Below are 11,843 nucleotides of genomic sequence, written 5' to 3'. Positions count from 1 at the left end.
AACAATTGCGTGCTCAAAATGATGGATTGTAGCCATCACTATACACTTTGACTGGTCGCCATGCTTCCAGCTATTATGAAGAGATAAATTCCTCTGATTCTGATTCAATGTAAGTTTAATTAAGATCTTGACACTGTAATATTTAAAGATCATTCAAACGGTACTCTATCAAAACTAGGAATTAGAATGCAGGCCATTCGTTAGCCCCTGCAACATTTTCTGGGCTCGGCACTAGTGATGATGCTAGGGTGACGGCGATCGTATCATCAGCAATAACGGGGATCCTACTAATCTCCAAACCCAATTTGGCAATTACGAGTTGAATAATGGAACAAGAGATATTCCATCTGCCACTGAGGGAGAAGGTTTAGGTTGATTCGGCAAGAGGAGAAATGAGAGCACATTGGATTACGCTGCTTCCTGGCCTTTCGATTCAAACTTTTGAACCGCAACTAAAGTTCCTCGGCCGGAATTATGTATTACGATATTTTTCAACGTTTTCTGGACCTTGAAAGGACATAAATGGTGCACGGTGTTGGTATGTACTTGCCTGACACTGAACTAGCCCATGAGCGTTTCTTGTCATGGGAAGATGTTGTCCGATATCTGCACAAAAATAAAGGTAAAAAACATGCTGCCTGTCTCCGAATACGATTAATAGACGTCTGTCAGCCAAGAGACTAAGCAATTGTTCTTTCGAAAGCTGGAATAATTTGATTAAAGCTGCCCTTAAGAAACTTGTGGTCGTACAGTCGCAAGGTCACTGTAACCATACCAGAATGAAGAAGTTCTTGGCGATTGGCTTTAACATAAAGTAGTAGAAGCAACAATATAAAAGTGAATAACTTGGATAGGACAGAAACCTTATCGGTATCAACAGTTATCTCATGCCTTCTCCCCGGCTAGGTTGGAACCGGACCCGACGGAGATCGATGACTTCATTATAGACCGCATGGGAGCTGCTATGCGGAAATCTTGCTTCCGCAGAATATTTGCATGGTCGCACTGCCCAGATCGGGATATGTACGGCGGCCGATAACGGCCAATCTCCAAAACCCCTAGATAGAACTGGCAGAAAAACGGCAGAATTACATCTAAACTTCTAAGTCCATCACCCAATACTCCTCCATCACCATCCAATGCTCCTCCATCACCATCCAATGCTCCTCCATCGCCATTGAATGCTCTTCTATCGTCATTAAGGACTGATATAATAAAAGGATAATTTAAATTATATAACTATTAAGTACATGATTTACCGACAGTAGTAATTCCCTCCTCTAGTATAAATACATAGTCTCTGTCATCCTTGTAGTCGCCGACGTAAGTTCCGCCGCGTCACTGGTGGTGGTGTAGCACGTCTTCGCTTCCTTCGTGGTAGGTCTTCCATGATGCCCACCGGGTCTTCCATGATGCCCGCCGGGTCTTCCATGATGCTTGCCGAGTCTTCCATAGATCCTAGCTGTCTTTCAATTGATATCGTAGCTCGAGATGGTAGTCCATGTGCCATCCTTTCCACGGTCTCTTTTGATCGTTTTATAATAACATAGAAGACCTTTGCCCCCTTCTCCTGGTTGACCAATCGGCATAACTGACCAGAAGTCCACCTAGTAGACCCAGATGGACTAGTAGGTAGGAGATACTGCGCTTCTAATGGTCCTTTCTTTGTATACTGTGTAACCGTCCTAGCTAGGAATGCCTCATCGTCGTGGTTGAATTCGAAATTAATAGGTAGGTAACATAGTTTTTGTACCAGAGAGTATGCAAAACTACCCATAGTGAGCCATTCCTGCGAAGGAATTATGTTGGTAGAGATATGTGCACCTATAGAAGTAAATGGTAAGAATATAGAAGTATATGATAGAGGGAAGATAGTATATTACCTTTAATTGGTATAATATCCTCACTCTCTATTAATAGATAGAAGGATACATTGATTGTGACCTCTTCTGGTGGTGGTGGCGGTATAGTTGCCTGTGGGCGTCCAATATAAGCACTGCGAACCTGGCTAGTAGTACCAGAAAGCATTCCAAAACGCGAATTGAGCTGCGATGGTATACGCGAAGCTGATGCTGGAATATGCGAAGCTGATGCTGGAATATGCGAAGCTGATGTCGAAATATCAGATATCGATGATGATAATGGTGTTGGTGTAGCTGTTGGTGTTCTTGTTGATGATGATGTAGATGAAGAAGGATCTGTAGCTGCCGATATAGTCTCTAATAGCTGTTTAAGAGTAGCCTGTAGAGTAGCGAGGGGGAAAGATAGTTCAGATGCCATCCTGATAGAAGAGAGAATATGTTCGATGGAAGAGAGAATATGTTCGATGAAAGAGAGAATATGTTCGATGAAAGAGAGAATATGTTCGATGAAAGAGAGAATATGTTCGATGAAAGAGAGAATATGCTATGCCGTCTTCTAATCTTATAGATTAAGTAGCTTATGCGCCCTGATGCCATTGGGCGCTCGGACCCCATGAGAATGCACCGGTAGGTTTTATACTTAGTGTTAATATAGGTAAAGTACCTAATTGGTCGTGTAGAAGGGCCCGAGCACGCATAGTCTCATATACCTTCCGATATGGCTGCTTTCTATCACCTAGAAGCTGAATGAGAGGGTCTTCAGGGTCAAACGGCTCGCCCACTTCTTGCTGGCCAATTTCTATCAATTGTAGACGGCACCAAGCTAGTGTAGAAGGTGGAAGGTATTCAGCAGGATCCCATTCTGCCACATCCTCCTGGAGCCTAATATAAGATGAATTAATTATAGTATACGATCAATGAATCATAGTATACGATTAATGAATCATAGAATAGAAGGAATTGACCATAGAATATAAGGAATTAACCATAGAATCATACCTCTGGAGAAGAGAAGGGTCAAAAGATTCCTTACAATCAGGAATACCTTCGGGAGGATAGTGGTAATTCATCATTGGTTTACCAGAAACGACATGTGGCCGCTTAGGCTGTTTACGAATCGGGTGTACATTCCATACACTGCTCACGAATGATTGAATGCGAGCTCGTAGAATAGGCATGTAGATGGCAAGAAGTACTATCTAGACATCTTTTAGTAGGGATTACTAGGTTAAATTGTCGAGGATATACCGCTGCTTACCTGCTCAGGAATGCACTGCTTTGAATAGATTCCATCGCCTAAGAGTATATTAAAATACTCATGATAGACGAAGAGACTTGACTGTGCAAGCTGCCCCCACCAGGATTCAATACGTTGATTATCAATACTACGCCCGTAGATAAAGTAGTTTCGAAACCGAGAAACTGATGATAATGTCGATGGAAGAGCATTCGATGGTGATGGAAGAGCATTCGATGGTGATCGAGGAGCATTCGATGGTGATGGAGGAGCATTCGATGGTGATAGAGGAGCATTCGATGGTGACGGAGGAGCATTCGATGGTGATAGAGGAGCATTCGATGGTGACGGAGGAGCATTCGATGGTGATGGAGGAGTATTCGATGGTGATAGAAGCGATTCTCGTAGAGTAAGATGGGCATCACCAATCAATACCGTCTCACTACCAAGATCAACCCGAAGCTTTCGTGGTATATACCCATTCGATCTCACACAATCAAGATACTGCCGAAGGACACTTACTGCAGTACGTGCAGATATCCCGATATATATCCATATAACATATCGAGAGTAGCCATCAATTGCTGCGTAGATTTCAATACCAAAAGGTTCTAATTTCATATAGCCATCAAGATGCCAAATTGCATTAGGCCCATCGCATATATAGGCACCTCGTCGGCGTTGAAAGCCAGACCGGCGGTCATCAATCGCATCTGGGTTAATAGTTCGGTAGATTTCATAGGCACGATCTCTATATAATCGTTAGTAAACATATCGCTAACCAACACGACCATATGACCGATAACCACAACCATATGACCGATGAACACGACTATATGACCGATAAACACGACCATATGATACTTACCTTGCGATGAAAACTCCCTGGCTACGCAGGTGAATTTGCTGGTAACGTCGGCCATATCCTTCAATATCTCCAATCTGATCCTCTGCAGTAAGAATCCTCTCAATAATTCTTTCCTGAGACGCTCGTTCAGCAGCATCGTTAACACGTAGCTTAACACCAAGCTTTTGCCGTATACGATAAAGAGAACGTTCAGATGATGGTATCCCCTTCTTTTGTAAGAGACGAAGGATTTCCTGCGTATCTAACGATAGCTGAAGAAGGTTATATACTATCTGATTACGATTGATCTCATTAGGAGTATCCTTTTGGTAGTAAGCCCGTGGAGTATGAAGACCCCATGCATTTCGCCGTCTACATAAAGTAGTAGGAGAGATCCTAATACCATATGTATTTAGCAAGAAAGCACAGATATCCTCATTGGTAGAATTCGCATAAACAAGCCTAGTAATTTCCTCCTGGTAAGGATCAAGGTTAACAGAAGGCCGGGGCATAGTGATATTCGATGATAATGGAGGAGCATTCGATGATAATGGAGGAGCATTCGATGGTGATGGAGGAGGATTAGGTGATTGATTGGTTATATAAGATAGTTAAGGGCGGTGACAAGGGCCTAGTAGGCTAGTCTACTTATGGGGGCGGTAGTAAGGGCGGGAAGGGGTTTTGGAGATTGGCCGATATCGTCCGCCGTAGATATGCAGCTCACATAATCTGAAACCCATGCAGTGCTCGTCATCATACTTGGATTTGAGCTCGTTTTTACGACCGGATGTAATCGGATTTTAGTAGGCTGTCGGAAAGTTGGTCTTCCGAGACCGAGCAAAGTGCCCTTTGATGTTTTGATATTTGACGTAATCGCTACGAATCGTGGTCAGAGATTGTTTTATCACTACTTGGACATCTATCAAACATGTGGGCGCGTAGTGCGGACGACATTCGGTAACTCTCTAGTCACACCCTGTGTGACATGCGACTACAAACCAAACTGTTGTTCTTGGATCACCGAGAATCTTCATTAGGTGGGCGTCTAAATGGATCAACGTCAGTCTATCACCAGAGGAATGATGCCGGAGGCCCACCAAAATACAGCCGAGGGAACATCAGAAGGTATTCCTGCAAATGCGAGTCCGTCAGCGCGATCACGCTCATCAGAGGGTGCTGGCCCTACTCAAGACGCAGCTTCTGAAGGCGAGAGCCTGAATGATGATGGGGTCGCTCAGACTTTATCTCGTCGACGGAGTTATGCCTCCGGCCACGAAGGTGCAGAATGGGCGCAGATCGAGCGATTAATTTCGCGTATGTTCGGACACGAGCGAAAGGCAAATTCTGAGGAAGAGCAGACAAGACACGTTGGTGTTATTTGGAAGAATCTCACAGTAAAAGGGTTGGGTCTCGGGGCAGCACTCCAGCCTACTAACGGGGACATCTTCCTCGCCCTACCGAGGCTCATCAAGGGACTTTTTACTCGTGGGAGAAAGGGTACTGGTGCTGGGAAACCAGAGATCCGCACCATCTTGGATGATTTCACAGTATGTAGCATGCCTTGATGTTGACGATGTGGTTTGATTGAGCTGACCGTCAATTAAGGGATGCGTACGCCCTGGAGAGATGCTTTTGGTCCTAGGGCGCCCCGGCTCAGGGTGTTCAACGTTCCTGAAAGTAATAGGGAACCAAACACACGGCTATGAAAGCATCGAGGGAGATGTTCGATATGGAGGAACCGACTCTACCACTATGAAGAAGAAGTATCGTTCAGAAGGTAATTGAGTACCCTTGAGCACTTGTAGTCAGACATGCTAAAAGCAAATAGTCTCATACAATCCCGAGGATGATCTCCACTATGCCACATTGACTGTGAAAGATACATTGCTATTTGCGCTCAAGACCCGAACCCCAGACAAACGATCGCGTATTCCGGGTGAAAGCCGAACAGATTATCAGCAGACCTTCCTTTCGGCAATCGCAAAGCTCTTCTGGATCGAGCATGCCCTTGGGACGCGAGTTGGAAATGAATTGATTCGTGGAATTTCGGGCGGGTGAGTGAAACCCCAATTCGAATCAAGCAAAATCAATGCTAAAAAGATTCAAATCATAGAGAGAAAAAGCGAGTTTCAATTGGTGAAGCGATGGTGACCAAGGCTAGTACTCAATGCTGGGATAACTCAACCAGAGGCCTTGATGCAAGCACCGCGCTTGAGTACGTCCAGAGCTTGAGAAGTCTTACAAATACAGCTCATGTCTCAACATTAGTTGCGCTCTATCAGGCTTCAGAGAATCTTTTCAATATTTTTGATAAGGTGATTCTCATCGAGGGTGGAAAGTGCGCGTTCTTTGGTCATACTGAAGAAGCGAAAGTCTACTTTGAAAATCTGGGATTTAAATGTCCTCCCCGGTGGACAACACCCGATTTCTTGACATCCGTCAGCGATCCTCATGCAAGACGAGTGAAGCCTGGATGGGAAGATCGTATCCCACGAACTGCCGATGAGTTTCAAGCGGCGTATCGACAAAGCGATGTTTTCAAAGCGACGCTTACGGATATTGAAAGCTTCGAGGACGAGGTCGAGTCCCAAAAGCGTGAGAGAGAGGCTGCCAGAAGTAAAGCGACTACAAAGAATTATACGGTCCCATTCTGGAAACAGGTTGCCATCCTCACTCATCGACAGTTCCTAGTCATGTTCGGTAATAGAGCCGCTCTCGTTGGTAAATGGGGTGTCCTCGTCTTCCAGGCACTCATTGTAGGAAGCCTGTTCTACAATCTTCCTAACACAAGGTAGGGGTCTGCATGCTTCAATACTCAAAACTCTTAACTAATAAATTTATGCAGCTCGGGAGTTTTCACACGAGGTGGCGTGATGTTCTATATCCTTCTGTTCAATGCTCTACTTGCACTAGCTGAACTCACAGCCGCATTTGAGAGCCGACCCATACTGATGAAACACAAGAGCTTGTAAGTGAAGTTAAGATACCTGGCCCTGACATCGATGAATCTGACTTGGGTAGCTCTTTTTATCGACCCGCGGCATATGCGCTGGCACAAGTCGTCGTGGATGTCCCATTGGTATTTATCCAAGTGTTGCTTTTTGACATCATCGTTTACTTGTACGCTCTGCCCACACAGTAATTTGAACCCTACTAACATGTTCTCTGCAGTATGTCGAATCTTGCGCGAACAGGGTCCCAGTTTTTTATTAACCTTCTTTTCATTTTTATCCTCACAATGACCATGTATTCGTTCTTCCGCGCACTCGGTGCGTTATGCGCATCATTGGATGTTGGTAAGTGGGAGTTTGTTGCGGGAGCTGGATTGTACTAATTTCGGTATAGCCACTCGACTTACGGGAGTTGCAATTCAAGCATTCATCGTATATACTGGTAAGCGGTTGATATCTCTACTTGGAAGGCATTGCATTAACTTCAATCTCAGGATACCTGATTCCACCCTGGAAGATGCACCCATGGCTTAAGTGGCTTATCTGGATAAATCCAGTCCAATACGCATTCGAAGCATTGATTGCAAATGAATTCCACAATCTTGACATCAAATGCGAACCACCGTACATTGTACCTGACGGACCTAACGCATCTTCTTCCCATCAGAGTTGCGCAATTCAAGGGAGCAGTCCGGACAGCTTGGTTGTACATGGTTCTGACTACATCAAAGCTGCATTCACGTACTCGCGGTCCCACCTTTGGCGGAACCTTGGTATCATGATAGCTTGGCTTCTTTTCTTTGTGTTTTTGACCATGCTTGGGATGGAAATCCAAAAGCCTAATAGAGGTGGGAGCTCTGTCACTGTCTTCAAAAGAGGCGAGGCGCCGAAAGCAGTTGAAGAAGCGATAGAAGGTAGCAGGCCGCCAGCAGATATGGAATCTGCTGAGAAAGATGGTCGGTCTTCAGGCATGCAAAATGACGAGGCTGGTCGGAACGTCGAGAATATCGCCGAAAACACATCCATCTTTACGTGGCACGATGTGAATTATACAATCCCTTATAAGGGTGGACAGCGCAAGTTGCTACAGAATGTCAATGGATACGTCAAGCCCGGTCGACTCACGGCGTTGATGGGTGCATCAGGTGCAGGGTACAATCGATCATTCTGGCAGTCTCAATAGCCAATGGCTTACGTATAATCAGGAAAACAACTCTCCTCAACGCCTTAGCCCAGCGAGTCAATTTTGGTGTTGTCACCGGAAGGTTCCTGGTTGATGGAAAGTAAGTAATGAATTCTCCATTAGGTGAATTGGCAGACTGACCTGGTATTTGAAGACCACTCCCCAGAAGCTTCCAAAGAGCAACCGGGTTTGCCGAGCAGATGGACATACATGAGCCCACGGCCACTGTCCGCGAGTCTCTACGCTTTTCTGCACTTTTGCGGCAGCCAAAAGAGGTTCCTCTGCAAGAGAAATATGACTACTGCGAGAAAATCATTGATCTGTTGGAGATGCGCTCAATTGCCGGTGCTACTGTTGGGTCCACTGGCTCTGGCTTGAACCAAGAACAGCGCAAGCGCCTAACTATAGCAGTAGAACTGGCCAGTAAACCAGAGCTGCTACTCTTCTTGGATGAGCCCACTTCTGGTCTCGATTCACTAGCTGCATTCAATATCGTACGATTTCTCCGACGACTAGCCGATGCCGGCCAAGCAGTCCTCTGTACCATTCACCAACCGTCAGCGGTTCTCTTTGAGCAATTCGACGAACTTCTTCTGCTACAGAGTGGTGGCCGAGTTGTTTATAACGGAAACCTTGGGTCAGATTCCAAAACCTTGATTGATTATTTTGAGCGAAATGGGGGTAAGAAATGCCCTCCAAATGCCAACCCAGCAGAGGTCAGTATCTCAAGCCATATAAAGCGTGCTCTCGTTAACATGGGATTTAGTACATGCTTGAAGTGATCGGTGCTGGAAATCCGGATTACGACGGTCAGGACTGGGGAGATGTGTGGGAAAACTCCCCAGAATCTAAACAGCTTTCTGATGAGTTAGAGAATATCATCAGTTCCCGCCGTAACCAACAGCAGGAGGAGGTCACCAAGGATGATCGCGAGTTCGCCATGCCGCTATACGTTCAGATAATTGCAGTGACAAAGCGAGCGTTCGTGGCCTATTGGAGGCTCCCAGATTACGTTCTTGTGAGTTGCTGTTACTCCAAAACTGCTTGGTAGTCATACTAACACTGAGATTATGTAGGGCAAAATGATGCTACATATCTTTACGGGCCTGTTCAACACCTTCACATTCTGGCATTTGGGCAACAGTTATATTGACATGCAGTCAAGACTGTTCTCCATCTTCATGACTTTGACCATCTCTCCACCTCTCATTCAACAGTTGCAGCCACGCTATCTGCATTTCCGTGGTATCTACGAGTCGCGCGAGTCAAATTCCAAGATTTATTCCTGGGTTGCATTCGTAGTGAGCACTATCCTCCCAGAACTACCATACTCCATTGTTGCCGGATCGGTATACTTCAACTGCTGGTACGTAGTATCTGAGTTTTGAACAAAATTCAGGTCGCTTACAAGTAACAGGTACTGGGGCGTTTGGTTCCCACGGGACTCTTTCAGCACAGGTTACACCTGGATGATGATAATGCTATTTGAATGCTTTTACGTCGGATTGGGACAATTCATCGCTGCATTTTCGCCGAATGAGCTTTTCGCATCGTTACTCGTCCCTGCATTCTTTTCTTTTATCATTTCCTTCTGTGGTGTTGTCGTGCCTTATGCCGCTCTACCTCACTTTTGGCAGTCGTGGATGTATTGGCTCACGCCGTTCCACTATCTGCTCGAGGGTCTCTTGGGTGTCGTTACACACAACATCCCTATTAAATGCGTTGAGCGAGAAGAGGCATTCTTTAGTCCGCCACCTGGCATAACTTGTCAGGAATATGCCGGCTCATATGCGCAGAAGTCTCACGGCACTGTCCGTGATGCTGGGAATGGGTTGTGCGCATTTTGTCAGTACTCTACCGGCGATCAATTCGTGAGTTTCCCTGTTCAACATTCCGATCTAGATAGTAACTGACCATAATGCAACCAAACAGGCAGCCAGTTTCAATGTCTTCTACTCTCATAAATGGCGAGATTATGTGGGTTGTCCTCTCGCAACTGAGTTTTCACTCCTCTGATATTTCTTGAACAGGGAATCTTCTGGGCCTTTGTCATCTTCAACTTCGTCATCCTCTTCCTTTTCTCGTGGCTTTATCTCCATGGAATTCGAGATCTGAAACGATGGCTTAGTGAGCGCAAGACTAGAAAGGTCAAAAAAGCCGCAGATTGAATCACAAAGCTGGCCAGAACGTGTTTTGAAGGCGCTCAGTTGGGGCCATCGAGGGATAGCGGATTATGCCGAACATCTATTAGTTGTCATGGCTCTAGAAGCTAGAGAGAACCTGTATATATGTACGTTTTAACTACGCCTCTTTTGAAAGATCTTTCCAAATGTCTTTTTTGCCGTCTCCCTAGACATCTTCAGAATATTCTCCCGGGCTATCGTTCTGGCTATGGTCAAGAAAGTTCTTCTAAACTCTAATCAAGGACTATCACAGAAAGTAGAGCAGGAGCTATCTCAGTTGGACCTAGTTTTTCGCGCCAGTAACGAGATCCTATCTAATCAAAGAAATTTGTCCGCGGGGTTAAGGGCTATCTTATTTCATCCATAGATTAAGTGCCTCGATACCAGCACAAGTAAACTACGTAGCCTATCACAAATTCATTACCCCAACATTAATCGTATTCCAAGACATCATGTAACCATATTCACATCCATCACCTTAAACAAGGTAAAGAGATGCCATGGAGAGAACCACCATCACAGTGGCCAAGTTACCAAGCTCGTACCGGGTAGCAGCGCTAGCAGCAGTCGAGCTAGACGCGGGGGCAACAGTCGACGAAGAAGACGAAGCAGACGAAGTACTGGTACCAGCAGCAGTGCTAGTAGAAGCCGAAGCAGTGGAGGAAGTCTTGGTGACGAGGCTGGAAGATCCGACTAGCGGGGTGCTGGCAGGAGCAGAGACAGAACCGGAGGAGGCACCGACAGGCGACGAGCCTGAGGGAACTGGAGTGGTGGCAGGCAGGGGGGTGCTGACGGGGACTGAGGTAGAAGTAGGAGCGACAGCGGCGACGGAAGACGAGGCAGCGGCGCAGGTCGAGTCAGCGGTAAGCTCGACGCTCACGCACTGGGTGACGGCGTCGCTTTCGGTAGTGTAGATGTTGTCGCCACCGTTCTGGCCAGTTGCGCAGGCGACGAAGCTGGAGCTACCGCTGAACTCGAGGCCACCGGATGAGCTGAGGGAGAAGCCAGAGGTACCGGCGCTGCCAGCATCGCATTGGAACTGGGTGGTCTCGGCTGATAGAGGGATTCAGTTAGCCATGGGTCATGGTATTTAGGAAAGAGATGATGTCTTACTAGTGATCACGCAGCCACGGCCCTCGCTATCGGTGATAACACCTCCGGACAGGCAGAAGGTGGCAGCGGAGAGGGAGTCATCGCCAACACGGACCTGACCGTCGCTCAGCTGGCCGAGAGAGCCGGATTTATCACCAGAAGCAGTGAGGTGGAAACAGCAGCTGTCGCTACGGCCAACGAGGGCATTGGCACCAATGGCCAGAGAGGCAATAGCAATAAAGCTCTTCATTGTAGCGAGCGATGCAACGATTGATCGAACAGGAGCGAGAGAAGAATGTTTGAAGAAGAGCAAGAACTGCACCAAATTCAATTGAGCCAGGAACTGTTTCAGGGCAAGAATCAAAGAGCCCTCCAGGCCCAGCAAAGAGTGGGTAGAATACTTATAACCCACCCAAGAGTCCGCAAGAGTATTTGTGACAGGGCAAACAAGATCCGGCAAAGTCAACAGTCGTACGTAGGAACTTACC

The 11,843-nt window shown here is 46.3% G+C and overlaps 3 protein-coding genes across 3 annotated transcripts; 2 read left to right on the top strand and 1 right to left on the bottom strand.

The window, feature by feature from the left end:
* Positions 1-3,293: 3,293 nt before the first annotated feature.
* N7496_003247 (uncharacterized protein) lies at positions 3,294-3,749 on the top strand (the record flags this gene model as incomplete). The annotated part of the gene is made up of 2 exons (XM_056696178.1): positions 3,294-3,508; positions 3,725-3,749. 2 exons carry the CDS (start codon positions 3,294-3,296, stop codon positions 3,747-3,749), a joined length of 240 nt encoding a protein of 79 aa, XP_056558390.1.
* A 1,276-nt stretch (positions 3,750-5,025) lies between these two features.
* On the top strand, positions 5,026-10,248 carry N7496_003246 (putative ABC transporter; the record flags this gene model as incomplete). Its single annotated transcript, XM_056696177.1, has 16 exons — positions 5,026-5,493; positions 5,552-5,723; positions 5,775-6,000; positions 6,060-6,737; positions 6,792-6,914; positions 6,968-7,066; positions 7,118-7,242; positions 7,292-7,339; positions 7,392-8,049; positions 8,103-8,180; positions 8,235-8,796; positions 8,847-9,098; positions 9,157-9,446; positions 9,498-9,951; positions 10,013-10,057; positions 10,111-10,248. The coding sequence occupies 16 exons, from the start codon at positions 5,026-5,028 to the stop codon at positions 10,246-10,248; spliced, it is 4,416 nt and encodes a 1,471-aa protein (XP_056558389.1).
* A 493-nt stretch (positions 10,249-10,741) lies between these two features.
* Positions 10,742-11,605, bottom strand: N7496_003245 (uncharacterized protein; the record flags this gene model as incomplete). Its single annotated transcript, XM_056696176.1, has 2 exons — positions 10,742-11,316; positions 11,377-11,605. The coding sequence occupies 2 exons, from the start codon at positions 11,603-11,605 to the stop codon at positions 10,742-10,744; spliced, it is 804 nt and encodes a 267-aa protein (XP_056558388.1).
* Positions 11,606-11,843: the final 238 nt, after the last annotated feature.

This window comes from Penicillium cataractarum (assembly GCF_028827025.1).
Source record: "Penicillium cataractarum strain IBT 29864 chromosome Unknown utg000002l, whole genome shotgun sequence".
Taxonomy (NCBI): Eukaryota; Fungi; Ascomycota; class Eurotiomycetes; order Eurotiales; family Aspergillaceae; genus Penicillium; species Penicillium cataractarum.
The sequence above is the reverse complement of the archived record's forward strand: the minus strand, read 5'-3'. Positions and strand labels throughout refer to the sequence as shown.